The sequence below is a fragment of the Chiloscyllium plagiosum genome, unplaced genomic scaffold (assembly GCF_037043375.1).
Source record: "Chiloscyllium plagiosum isolate Xiang-an unplaced genomic scaffold, Cpla_swu_hap1 HiC_scaffold_7, whole genome shotgun sequence".
NCBI classification, from domain to species: domain Eukaryota; kingdom Metazoa; phylum Chordata; class Chondrichthyes; order Orectolobiformes; family Hemiscylliidae; genus Chiloscyllium; species Chiloscyllium plagiosum.
The window spans coordinates 58730725-58745651 of record NW_028270145.1 but is presented as its reverse complement, the minus strand read 5'-3'; the positions used below and the strand labels follow the sequence as shown (position 1 = coordinate 58745651).

The 14927-nt window shown below is 43.9% G+C and overlaps 1 protein-coding gene across 3 annotated transcripts in view; it reads right to left on the bottom strand.

Annotated features, from left to right (window-relative positions):
• LOC122551600 (myosin light chain kinase, smooth muscle-like) overlaps positions 1 to 14927 on the bottom strand; it is a 424085-nt gene that overhangs the window by 223547 nt on the left and 185611 nt on the right. For all 3 annotated transcript variants that reach the window (XM_087989064.1, XM_043693744.2, XM_043693743.2), the window contains exon 6: positions 1062 to 1224. In XM_087989064.1, the coding sequence (XP_087845190.1) occupies positions 1062 to 1224 (163 nt within the window). The remainder of the gene's footprint in view (positions 1 to 1061; positions 1225 to 14927) is intronic.

Genomic DNA, 14927 nt, shown 5'->3' with positions numbered 1-14927 from the left:
CTCACCTCTCTATAAAATCCATTGTCAATCCCTGGTGAAGCTTCCATTGCAGTCTCAGTGGTGATCATTGTTCTGTTAACCCAGCTGTTACTGCAGCACTGCTGCTAGAATCTGATTGGACATCAGCTTGTTTGCGGGGTTGGGGGGTGGAGGTTGGATTTCTGCCCTGCCACAGCTTCAAATATAATGAAAGAACCACACTATGGCTGATTGCAATAAATTATGTCAGGCCTCCCAAAAATGATCAATGCAGCAATCCCATCTCCCTTCCAGTTGGTATGCGGGAACCCCATTTCAAACATTGAGGCACATACTTTTACAGAGGCAGGAAGACTCTGTGGACATGGAACAGTGGCAAGAAAGATGCAGCTTTTGAAAACCTGTCTTCATTTGGGGTGGGAGGGAATGGAGATGAAGTATCACTCATATAAAGGAGAAAGTAGTTCATAGAGTCATAGAATCCCTACAGTGTGGAAACAGGCACTTTGGCCCAACAAGTTCACATCCACTCTCCGAAGAGTAACCCACCCAGACCCATTCACCTACTCTATTATCCTATATTGACCCTTGACTAATGCACCTAACTGACACATCCCCAAAAACAATAGGCAATTTAGTGTGGCTAATTCACCTAACCTGCAAATATTTGAACTGTGGGAGGAAACCAGAGCATCCAGAGGAAACCCACACAGACACAAGGAGAACATGCAAACTCCACACAGACAGTCGCCCAAGGCTGGAATCGAACACAGGTCCCTGGCACTATAAGGCAGCAGTTCTAACCACTGAGCCACCGTGTTGCCCCACCATTGAGCCACTGTGCCATCCCGTATGTTATGCAGTAGGTTAACAGACAATGATTTTCAAGGCAACTTAATCAGATATATATACAGAAGTATCTAATCGACTGTAAGCAACTTCTGGAATATACAAACAGGTTAACAGATTTGGCAAAGATCTCAGAACTTTAAATCAGTACTCAGTTTAAATCATTTATATTTTTAAAAAGTTCAGTTTATTTAAATCAGTGCTGTACAATATCAGAGTCAAACTTGATTTACCTTCAGCCAGATTACTTGAGGATGAGGTCTGCCTGTTATCTTGCAGGAGAATTTACCGCTCTGTCCTTCTTTGACAATTAGTCGTGTTGGTTTAGTGACAAACTTTGGTGGGCTTTCACCCCAAATACTCGGCCTGTTTTCCACTGATGGAGTAGAATATCGACTGCAATTAAAGAAATAAAGCCCTTTTCAAAAATACTTCCTTTAACTATTTTGCACTTTCTAAAGAAAATGATCACGGTAAAATTATGATACCATGCCACCACAACCAAGACTCAAATGACAAAATGTTTTCAACGATATAAACGTCTTTTGCAGCACTGCAATCATATTTGCGATATGGGTTTTCCACATTTAATGCCACCTATTTAGTATTGTTTTGCTTTAATTTCAGCATGTTCTTATGACCTGAAATCTTGTTGAGCACTGAAAGATTCTTTATGACATGTTTACAGGTGAATTTGAGTTCCATACAGTATCGGTGCCACCTTATGCTCCCAGGAGGAGATCGAACAGTTCATCAACTTCACTAACACCTTTCACCCCGACTTCAAATTCACCTGGACCATCTCGGACACCTCCCTCATTTTCCTGGACCTCTCCATCTCCACCTCTGACAACCGACTAACCACATACACCTACCACAAACCCACCGACACCCACAGCTACCTGGACTACACCTCCTCCCACCCTGCTTTCTGTAAAAACGCCATCCCTTATTCCCAATTCCTCCCCCTCTGCCACATCTGTTCCCAGGATGACCAACTCCCCCTCAGAAAATCCCAGATGGCCTCCATCTTTAAAGATCGCAATTTCCCCTCTCACATGGTCGACGATGCCCTCCAGTGCATCTCCTCCACTTCCTGCACCTCTGCCATTGAAACCCATCACTCACAATGCAGCAAGATCAGAAACCCCTCTGGTCCTCGCCTTCCACCCCACCAACCTCTGCATACATTGCATCATCTTCCGTCACTTCTGCCACCGACAAACAGACCCACCACGAAGGATATATTTTCCTCCTCACCCCTATCAGCATCCTTGACTCCCTTGTCAGATCCACACCTACCACCAACCCACATCTCACGCCCGGGACCTTCCCTGCCACCACAGGAAGTTCAAATTCTGTGACCACACCTCCCCCTTCACCTCCGTCCACGTCCTCAAAGGATCCTTCCACATTCAACAGACATTTACCTGTGCCTCTGCCAATCTCATCTACTGTATCCATTGCACTGATGTGGTCTCCTCTACATTGGGGAGACAGGACACTACTTGCAGATCGTTTCAGAGAACATCTCTGGGACACCCACACCAACCAACCCCACCACCCCATTGCTGAACACTTCAACTTCCCCTCCCACTCCACCAAGGACACGCAGCTTCTGGGCCTCCTGCCTGGACAAACCCTTACCAGCTGACACCTGGAGAAAGAATGCCTCATATTCCACCTTGGGAACTTGCAACCACACAGATCAATGTGGATTTCACTAGTTTCCTCATTTCATTTCCCCCCCACATTATCCCAATCCCCAACTCGGCACCGCCCTCTTGACCTGTCGATCACTTTTCCCATCTATCCGCTCCACACACACGCCCCCCCCAGACCCATCACCTTCCCCCTCACCTTCTTCTACCTGTCGCATTCTCAGCAACCATCCCCTCAACCCCACCCCCCTCCCAGTTATCTCTCAGCCTTCCAGCCCACAAGCCTCATTCCTGATGAAGGGCTTATGTCCGAAAAGTCAATTCTCCTGCTCCTTGGATGCTGTCTGCTTTTCCAACGCCATACACATAGAGTCATAGAGATGTATAGCATGGAAAGAGACCCTTCGGTCCAACCCGTCCATGCCGACCACATATCCCAACGCAATCTAGTTCCACCTGCCAGCACTGACCCCATATCCTTCTAAACCCTTCCTATTCATATACCCATCCAAATGCATTTTAAATGTTGCAATTGTACCAGCCTCCACCACTTCTTCTGGCAGCTCATTCCATACATGTACCACATCTCAGAACTGTCAGCCAGACTACTGCGACCCCTCGGACTCATAACAGCACACAAACCAACAGCCACGCTCAGACAACAACTCACCAGAACAAAGGACCCGATACCCAACATGAGCAAAACTAATGTAGTGTACAAAATACCATGCAAGGACTGCACAAAACACTATATAGGACAAACGGGAAGACAGCTAACGATCCGCATACATGAACATCAACTAGCCACGAAACGACACGACCAGCTATCCTTAGTAGCCACACACGCAGACAACAAGCAACATGAATTCGACTGGGACAACACTACTATCATAGGGCAAGCCAGACAGAGAACAGCCAGGGAATTCCTAGAGGCATGGCATTCATCCACAAACTCCATCAACAAACACATCGACCTGGACCCAATATACCAACCACTACAGCGGACAGCTGAAACTGACAACCGGAAGCGGCAGGGACAGACCACTATAAACACCAGAGGAAACATCAAAGAAGCGCTTCGCAGGAGGCTCCCAAGCACTGATGATGTCGCCTAGCCAGGGGACGAAACGTTTGCAACAAAAACTTCCAGCTCGGCGAACAGAACCACAACAACGAGCACCCGAGCTACAAATCTTCGCACAAACTATGTACCACCCTCTGCTTGAAAACGTTGCCCGTTAGGTCTCTTTTATATTTTTCCCCCTCACCCTAGACCTATGCCCTCTAGTTCTGGACTCCCCAACCCCAGGAAAAGATTTTGTCTATTTATCCCATCCATGCCCCTCATCATTTTGTAAACCTTCATAAGGTCACCCCTCAGCCACTGACGCTCCAGGGAAAACAGCCCCAGCCTGTTCAGTCTCTCACTTTAGCTGAAATCCTCCAATCCTGGCAACATCCTTGTTAATCCTTTCTGAACCCTTTCAACTTTCACAACATCTTTCCGATAGGAAGGAGACCAGAATTGCACACAATATTCCAACAGTGGCCGAACCAATATCCTGTACAGCTGCAACATGACCTCCCAACTCCTGTACTCAATCATCTGACTGATAAAGCAAAGCATACCAAATGCCCTCTTCACTATCATATCTACCTGCAACTCTACTTTCAAGGAGCTATGAACCTGCACTCCAAGCTCTCTTTGTTCAGCAACACTCCCCATGACCTTACCATTAAGTGTATAAGTCCTGCTAAGATTTGCTTTCCCAAAATGCAGCACCTCGCATTTATCTGAATTAAACTCCATCTGCCACTTCTCAGCCCATTGGCCCATCTGATCTGAGGTAACCTTCTTCGCTGTCCACTACACCTCCAATTTTGGTGTCATCTGCAAACTTACTAATTATACCTCTTATGTTCACATCCAAATCATTTAAATAAATGATGAAAAGTAGAGGACCCAATACCGATCCTTGTGGCACTCCACTAGTCATAGGCTTCCAGTCTGAAAAACAACCTTCCACCACCATCCTCCGTCTTCTACCTTTGAGCCAGTTCTGTGTCCAAATAGCTAGTTCTCCCTGTATTCCGTGAGATCTAACCTTGCTAATCAGTCTCCCATGGGAAACCTTGTCGAAAGCCTTACTGAAGTCCATATAGATCACATCTACCGCTCTATTTGGACTTCAGTAAGGCATTCAACAAGGTTCCCCATGGGAGACTGGTTAGCAAGGTTTGACTCCATAATGCACATTGTAGGAGTAAATTACTGCAGATGCTGGAATCTGTACGGAAAATAAAAAAAAGCTGGAAGTCACATTGGGTCACACAGCATCCATGACTCATCTAGACTTGAAATGTTAGCTTGCTTTCTCTCCACAGATGCTGTCTGACCCCCTGTGATCTACAGCATTTGTTGTTTTCTGTACGTAATATAGAGTACCTGGCCCATCTAGTACAACCTCACCATTTCTTACACCTGAGGCTGCTCACTGCCTTGACCTGTGCCATATTGTTGCGAGAGATTTGCAGCAGGGATGCCCCCTTCCCAGACACTGAGCCACTTTCCAAAACGGTACCCTAACCACCCAGGGTCCTCCCAGAGGCTGTCATTGCCCCCAGCACTTGTCTCGTCCTGACAACAGGGCCATCCCCTGCTTCATAGGGCGCCAGTCAGCTTGGGAGCTCAATAGCTTCTCTCCTACCCAGAGGATGGGGCACTGCCAGGACTGAGCTCAGCAGCAACTCCCAGCCCACAAGGCAGGGATGAATTCAACAGCTGACCTGCTCTAACCTGTGAAGGGACTGCTGCAACTAACCTCAGACTCCTTCTCCACAAGTCTGCCAGGTACCCAGTGAACTCTGTTCCCCAGCATTTATCCCCCTCAACCCTGAACAGATAGTGAAACAGAGAACCCCTGCAGCCACAAGGAGTATCCCCAATGACCAGTTGCCTCAAGTGGACCCAGCAGGTGGCGACAGCAAGTAAGAAGGGGCATAGTGCACCCCAAACTGACACTACCAAACAGTGTTCACAATGCCACAAAGAATGGGCAAGGGCTCCAGCAATTCTGGTCTCCCTCCTACAGAAAGGTTCTTGTGAAACTTAAAAGTGTTCAGAAAAGATTTACAAGGATGTTGCCTGGGTTGGAGGGATGCGGCTATTGGGAGAGGCTGATTGGCTGGGGCTGTTTTCCCTGGAGAGTCAAAGTCTGAGGGGTGGCATTACAGAAGTTCATAAAATAATGCGGGGCATGGATAGGGTAAACAGACAAGGTCTTTTCCTTGGGGTGGAGGAGTCCAGAACGAAAAGGCGTAGGTTTCAGCTGAGAGGGGAAAGATTTAAAAGGGACCTAATAGCCTGCTTTTGCATGTAGAGGGTGGTTGGTGTATGGAATAAGCTGATAGAGGAAGTGATACAGGCTGGTACAATTACAACATTTAAAAGGCATCTGGATGGGTATATGAATAGGAAGGGTTCTGAAAGAAATGGGCTAAGTGCTGGCAAATGGAACCAGATTAATTTAGGATATCTGGTCAGCATGGGCAAGTTGTACCAAAGGGCCTGTTTCTGTGCTGTACAGCTCTATGACTCTAAGAGGCTCACAGTCTGATGAGCATTGGCTCCCTAGCAATATTCACCCAGCTCCACAATGGAAGCTCTGCTGGAGGAGGTGCAATAAGTAACGTCTTACATTTTCCTCTTAAATCAGTATTTTCCAACTCACTTCCACAGTGATTCGATTTATCAATTGCAGGAAGTTATTCATTTCAAGTAGTCTATTTTGAACTGTAGGGCACCGATATAATGTCTTGATTTTGTTCCTGCTAAGAAAAGTTTAATGGAACACACTCTGGTTTTAACATAGATTCTATGTCTCATTTAAAGAATTTTCATATAAAGTCAGATTTCCAGGAACACATGTAGATTTTTGACGCCAGAATTTTTTGCTGGAGGTATTTTTATTCACTCAGGGAATGTGGAATTCACTGGCTGGATCAGCATTTAATGCCCAACTCTAATTGCCTTTGGGAAGGTGCTGTTGAGATGCATTATTGAATTGCTGCAGTCCATTTGCAAAAGGTTTGCAAAAGAATATTCTGTGAAGATATATATATGGAGGAAGTGAGGACTGCAGATGCTGGAGATCAGAGTCGAGATTATGGTTCTGAAAAGCACAGCAGGTCAGGCAGCATCCGAGGAGCAGGAGAATCGACATTTCGGACATAAACCCATCATCAGGAATGAGGCTCGTGGGCTGGGGGATTGAGAGATTGGGGAGGGGAGGGGTTGGGGATAAGGTAGCTGAGAATCCGATGTAGATGAAGGTGAGGGAGAAGGTGATAGGTCGGAGAGGAGGGTGGAGTGAATAGATGGGAAAGGTGAGAGACAGGTCAGGACGGTGGTGCCGAGTTGGAGGCTTGGGACTAGGATAATGTAGGGGGAGGGGAAATGAGGTAACTGGTGAAATCCACATTAATCCTGAGTGTTTGCAGGGTCCCAAGGCGGAATATGAGGCATTCTTTCTCTAGGCATTGGTTGGTGAGGGTTTGCTGATGGAGGAGTTCCAGGAGCTGCATGCCCTTGGTGGAGTGGGAGGAGGCGTTGAAGTGTTCACCATTGGACGGTGGGGTTGGTTGGTGTGGGTGTCCCAGAGATGTTCTCTGAAATGAACTGCAAGTAGGCTTCCTGTATCTCCGATGTAGAGGAGTCCACATTGGGTGTCATGAATACAGTAGTTGACATTGGTGCAAGTACAGGTAAATTTCTGTTGGATGTGGAAGGATCCTTTGAGGCCTTGGACGGAGGTGAAGGGGGTGGTGTGGGAGCAGGTTTTGTACTTCTTGCGGTGGCAGGGAAAGGTGCTGGTTGTGAGGTGTGGGTTGATGGGGGTGCGTGGACCTAATGCGGGAGTCGTGGAGGGAATGGTCTCTCTGGAATGCTGATAGGGATGGAGAGGGAAAAATATATCTGGTGGTGGGGTCCGTTTGTAGGTGACAGGAGTTGCAGAGGATGATGAGATGTATGCGGAGGTTGGTGGGGTGGAAGGTGAGGACTGGGGAGGGTTCTATCCTTGATGCGATTGGAAGGGTGGAGTTTGAGGGCGGAGGTGTGGGAAATGGAGGAGATGCGCTGGAGGGCATCATCGATCACATGGGAAGAGATATTGTGATCTTAGAAGAAGGAGGCCAGCTGGGATTTCCTCAGGGCGAATTGGTCATTCTGGGAACAGATAAGGTATAGGTGGAGGAATTGGGAACATGGAATGGCATTTTTACAGGAGGTAGGGTGGGAGGAGATGAGGAAGTATATGGTCTTGGATGTTTAACACAGCTGTTTGAAGAGCTTTCACCAGTTACCTCATTTTGCTTTTCTCAGGAAATACCACACTGCATCCTAAAATGTCTGCAAGATATTGAGGGTGAATTCTGGTACAGAGTTCCACACACCTAATGATTCTGGCCACAAGGTGAATAAATTTGTTAGTTTGGTCTTGCGAAAGAGAGAGCCAAAATTGGAAGGCTCTTCAGTCATAACTCATAAACATTCCAGAATGTTGATCCTGTTACTGGACCATTTATTGCATAACTGAGCAACAAGGCAAGGGTTGAGAGCTGAATACTTAAACTTATAAATAAATCTGAAAAACATATTTGAGAAGGTTTAGACAAAGCAAGGCTGAAAGTGGCTAAAATGTTTGCCAAGGATCTGCAAATTGTGTTTTGCTTCCAATATCCCAAGCTGTTGAAAAAGAAGCACTGAAATGTAACTTTACCCCAATGTGTGCCTCCAATGTACTTGGTCACCAATTTAATAGTCTGTGCAGCACCTGTGAAAATGCTATCACTGAATGCCTGTGTAAATGCCACGGGGAGACGTTCCATCCCAAGGGATGATGGGCTTGGAGGATGGTTGGCAGCGAATTTCTGTTACCAGCTGACATGCCAGTCTGCCTACAGGTTCCTAACTCCAGCTTATTTTCAGGGAGGTAGCTTATGAGGAGAGTGGGCAAGGTGGCAGCCACCCTCTTGCATTGGTGGGTAGACAATTGAAGTGCTAATAGAGGGACCCATCATATGCTATTTGGGTTTTCCAGATCACCCTCCCTGCTGCATGCCAGTGAAAGGTGGGTGGGGATGGGGGGGGGGAAATTGGTTGGTGGTGGTGGTGGGGGACACTCATGGTAGCTGATTTACATTCTTGATTGGTTGATTTATTGTTGTCACGTATACTGAGATACAGTGAAATGTGTTGTTTTGCGTCCTATACAGGCAGATGGTACCATACAAAGTGCATCAGGGTAGCAGAACAGAGTGCAGAATACAACATTACAGCCACAGAGAAGGTGCAGAGAGAGAGAGAGATCAGAATTAATATTTGAGAGGTACCTGCAAAAGTCTTATAACAATGTGAAAGAAGCTGTTCTTGAACTCTCACATATTCAAACTCTTATATCTTCTAGCCAAAGGCAGAAGCTTATATAAACAAACTTTTATATCTTCGGTTATACCTTTTTCTTTTATATTTTCATTTCAAACTTTAATGCATGGATAGATCCACCATGGTTCAGGCACAACCATGATCGCAGGCCATCCCATGGAGAGAATCCCTCTCTGGAACTATGACCTTATCCCATTAACAAGTTTTCAGAGGCCACTTCCATCTTGAGGTGTCCTTATGTTCGCCAACCTACAGAGGCATGCCCAATGCTCCCATCGGTCCAACATGGCCACTTTACAAGGCCACTATTCCTAATTAGACTGTGGTGGGATGAATTGTTTTGAGAGGAAATGTTTTGAATTGGCCATGTCCTCAAAAATCTCTTCTGGGGTCCGCTATGGCTATCTCTGGGTTTCTGACATAGAATCGAGCTCAGGGAGGTCAGGCTGATTATTCAAACTAAAATACAGCTCCATACAACGTGAAGATAAATTTTATTGACAGTTATCACCTTTAACAAATGCTTCATCTTTAACATGCCAATATAACAATCCCTGATTTACTTTATGCGATATAAGAAACTATCTCAATCATTAGGAGTTAAGTCATTTCCTAAATAGTTGATACATGAGTTAAAATTTACACAGCTCCTTGGAATTATTATTTGAAAAGTTTGAAATGCTTTGAAAAATTATATGGAATACTGGCATTTTGGTCTCTAGTACTTCTCTTGAAATTTCTGTTTCAGAAATAGAGCTGATCAACATGGGATCAACTGGTGACAGCTTTCTGTCAGCTGATCTGAAGCCAGTGTGACCACTGAACCCATCTTATCCCACCAATAAAAATTTCAAGGTCTAAGCCTCCTTCACTGTAAGGTGCAAGGTCACCAACTAAAAGGGGAGCTTACCTCTGCAAGGGTAAGAAACAGAACACTCACTGAAGCAAATAAAGAAATGAAAGAACATTTAAAAGAACCAAAAGAGACCTGAAAAAATATCTCAATAGGTAGAAAATCAGTTCAGGATTTGAAGGCTGAGAAGTGCTCATCATTGCGCATTCTCTGTGAAAAAGGAGCACATGCCTTCTGCCATTGTCCCAGAAACTATGTATTGTTCTATATTCTATGTTCTATGTAACCTCTTTCCTGGCCATCTCTTGATCCCTGGTGGTATGAATAGAAGTAGAAGTGACCTGTGGGTTTTTTTCTCCCACTGTCACTTGATTGTGCAAGACAGTAAAAGGCTTGCTGAGGAAATAAATGCAGGTTGAGGGCAATGAGCATCCTTAATGGATTTTTCCATTCTTTCCAATTAATTTGTACATGGGAGGTCCTGAAATGTTTTTCATAACATGAGCTGAAACTTCAAACACAACATTAGAGCCTATCATTCCAAATACTTAATACTTTGTGCTGTGCGCTTCTGATTCATAGCAAGATACAGTTAATATTCTTCTATGATATTACAAATATACAGTTTGAATGATGTGCCCAATTGGTACATAAAATGTGAGTATTTCTCTCAAATCTGGGCCATTTTCACACCACATGCTGGTTGGAAACCATATTTTTAACCACAAATCACAGGCATCAGATAAAATCAGTTCTTCCATGTAATAAAGCTGTTAGAAATGTAAATGAAGAACAGATCAGAAATTTATAATATTTCTAGATCACAATGTTCCACTTCTGCAAATAAAAGATTACAACTTAACCCTCTCTTCTGTGTTTTTTTGTAAATTCAGAAAGTTATCATAGTGATGTTTGATTTAGTAAATGAATGCACACTGTCTTAGAATCCTGTCACTTTGTACATTTGAGAATATTAATAAAAATATTGGATAAGTATGAAATAATGATCCTAAACTATTAAGGGCCTTTTAGTGTAGTGGCACTTTAATGAAAACATAAGATCTGGTATAACTAAATAGCCTAATACTCGCCCAGACACATCTCTACTTGTGAATGCATATAAAAGTCAGCTGTAATAAATGTCATACAGTCACAGAGATCTGCAGCAAAGAAAGTCATTTTTCTCCTCATTACATTTTGCTGGATTTATTATTTCTGTCCACCCAAATTGAGCACTTCTGTTCATTGCAAATGGGAAGGATAATTCTTTTCTCCTTAAGTTCAGACCATCTCTCTTATTTCCTGATGCTGAGGCAACTTCACTGTCGGCTTCCATGCATTTGAACAGCGGGTATTAAATATATTAACATCAGCATAGCCATCCACATTTAGATGAGACTGTACTTTATGCTATCAATTCAATGCTGGATTTGCTAACATCAAGCCAAGTTTTGCAAACACACTGTAATTTCCTTAGATCATTAACATACCTTCAGCCATAGAAACATTGCTGCCTCTCATAATACTTTAGATGGTTTACTTTCTGAAAGCAACTTGTACTAAGGCCAACAAAGAAAATGATTTCAAGGTAAATTCACCAGCCATGGTGTTAACTGATCTGAGCTGAGATGGAAGCAAGTGTGCCGCATAGCTTTGAAAGAAACATAGTCAACCTATTTGGACATGTTATGACACACCCCTGTGGTAATCACATCCCTTGGTGGGTCTTGAATTCAGACTAATTGGATCAGAGATAAGGACACTACTACAGCCCCACAAGATTCGTTGGATTGCTTCATGCCAATCTCATATATCTCTTCAATTCAGTGCGACATGAAACACATCACTAACATTGTTCTGGTTAAGAGATTAATTACGTTCTTTCTCATTACGATCATAATGTAAAATTTTCGCCAAAGCAGTAGAGTCAAGTTGGGAAATTTCCCAACTTAACAGGCCTATCTTAACTTAGAAGGGCCTAGTTAGACTCAATCTTTGCTCCAGGGATGTTGGAGCAGGATTGGAGCAGGATTGGAGCAGGATAGAATCAGGCCTGATGAATCTGGAAACAAATCCAAGGCAACTACTGGGATGGCAAGTGCAGAAACAAGTTGGCCTTGTTCTCTGGGACTTCATACCACTTGTTTTAGATACTGTATTGTCCTCAAAGACTTATACTCCACACCAAACATCCACCTTATGCTCTCTAAACCACTTACATGCCAGTTATTGCTCCACACCCACCCTCATGCCCCTATTGTGTTATGTCTCATGGTCAATATTCCAACATGCCTTTAAGATCCATGCTAAGGATATGATCAATCCATCACAGCATGTGACCTGGGGGTCACCATCTTAACTGGGACTATTTGAAGTATGGAGCACTAATGAAAACACAAAATCTGATATAACTGAAAGGCTTAATACAAGCCCAGACACATCTCAGCTTGTGAATGCAGATAAAAGCCCACTGTACTAAATGTCATAGTCATAGAAAACTCCAGCAGAGAAAAAGGCCCTTCAACTTATCGAGTCTGCACCAGTCAAAACCAATCACCAAACTATTCGAATTCCATCTTCCAGCACTTGGCCTATAGCCCTGTGTGCCTTGGCATTGCTTGTGTACATCTAAATACTTCTTTAATGTTACAAAGGTTTCTGCCTCCACCACCCTTACAGGCAGTGAGTTCTGGATTCCTACCTATCTGAATGAATAAGATTATTTTCATATCCCCTCTGAATCTCCTGCCCCTTACCTGAAATCTATTCCCCTGATCATTGATCCCTCCACCAAGAAAAATAGTTCATTCTCTCTCACTTGTTTGTGCCCCTCATAACTTTCATGCATCTCAATCATGTCCCCCCTCAGTCTCCTCTGCTCCATGGAAAACAACACCAGTCTGTCCAATCTCCTTTCATAACTAAGACTCTCCAGCGCAGGCAACATCCTGGTAAATTTTTCCTGCACCCTCTCCAGTGCTCTCAGATCTCTCCAAAAATGTCTGTTGAATCCTTCAATATCATGTTATCCGCATCTGGTTTCTTATGTTATGAGGAACAATGTAAACATTGTTGAATCTGGTAAAATGCCTGGTCAAAACCCACATTAACCACCCCTGCCATTTTGACACTCACCCACCCTGTGCCCCTCTCACCCCATGCCTCCATGGGAAGGCAGGAGCCCACAGGTCTCCCCAAATGAGAGTTAATGCAGGAATACTTCTGATGTAAGAAAGCTGGACATTCTGGATAATAGAAAGAATTAAATCCCTAGGAATAGGGTGCATTTATTCCAAAGTGCTAAAGGAAATTTAGAAGAAGTGAAGTTTTGACAATAAGCATGAAGGAGATTTTAGACATTGTAGAAGAACTATAAGATTGGAAATAGGTCAATATGATGCTTGTATTCAAAATGGGATGAGACTGTAATTTGAAACCTATGTGAAATAACAGAATTGGTTCTAGGTGTAAAACTGAAGATTATCTGTACAGAATAATGTAAGTAGTATTGGTGGACTCCAGAGAAGAAAATCTTGCCTGACCTACTTCCTGGATTTCTTAAAGAATGCAACGTCCCATGTAGATTATGGTAAACATGGTCTTCATTGGACTTCAAGGACGCACTTGACAAAGTTGCACACAAACATTAATTAATAATGCTCTGAATAGTGAACATTTGTGATACTTGCTAATTGTAAAAACGCAGAGGGTGGTGCATATAAGGAAAGAGCTGTGAGAGGAAGTGGTGGAGGCTAGTACAATTACAGCATTTAAAGGCATCTGGATGGTTATATGAATAGGAAGGGTTTGGAGGGATATAGGCCGGATGCTGGCAAGTGGGACTAGATAAGGTTGGGATATCTGGTCAGCATGGACGAGTTGGACCGAAGGGTCTGTTTCCGTGCTGTACACCACTATGACTCTATGACTTGACTGAAATATGTAAAACATTGGTCAGAATAGTTCTTTCTAGTTGCAAGAATGTATTCAGTTGGATTATGTAAAGATGTGTGTTGATACTATCACTAATTTACGTCAATAATTTGAATTCAGATATTCAATTTTCTATGTTTCCAGGAGATAGTAAACAAATTGAGAGTTGAACTCTGGTTGACAACTCAGAAATCATAGAATGAGTTGCAGAAAATTTGTAATCTGCAAAAAAATGAGAATAAATTGTATACAAAGAAATAGAATGTGTTATACATTGAAGGAAAAATGAGTGATAGGGATATAAATGATGTTGAACAAGGTGCAAGCAACAAAGTCAACAGAATTTTGACCTCCACAATAAGAACTGTGGAATATAAGTCAGACAAAATTAGACCATGCAATGGTTTGCTCAGAAAATATGCTGAGCACAATGTGCTCTCTTAGTCTTTAGACACCAGGGGACATTCACTCCAAAGCCAAGTCACCGGGCTGGTTTTCAGAACAAGGAACAAAGAAAATTTAGAGCCCAGGAACAGGCCCTTTGGCTCTCCAAGCCGTGCCGATCCAAATCCACAGTGGGGCAGCACGGTGGCTCAGTGGTTAGCACTGCAGCCTCACAGCACCAGGGACACGGGTTAAATTCCAGCCTCGGGCAACTGCATGTGTGGAGTTTGCACATTCTCTGTGTGTCTGCATAGGTTTCCTCCCGCAATCCAAAGGTGTACAGGTTAGGTGAATTAGCCGTGCTAAATCACCCATAGTGTTCAGGGACATGTCGGCTAGGTGCTTTAGGCAGGGGTAAATGTAGAGGAATGGGTTTGGGTGGGTTACTCTTCGAGGTTTGGTATGGCCACGTTGGGCCAAAGGTCCTGTTTCCACACTGTAGGGATTCTAATTCTAAACCTATCGTCCAATTCCTAAGGATCTGTATCCCTCTGCTTCCCACCTACTCATGCATCTGTCCAGATGCACCTTAAATGAATCTACCATGCCTCCCTCTACTATCTCTGCTGGCAACACATTCCAACACCTACCACCCTCTGTGTAAAGTATTTTCCACGTGTATCGTTTCTCCTCTCGCCTTGAATGTTATTGAATCCCTCACTCTGGGAAAAAGCTTATCTCTATCCACCCTGTCTATACCCTTCATGATTTTGTAGACCTCAATCAGGTTCCCCATCAATCTCCTTTTTTCTAATGGTTAGAT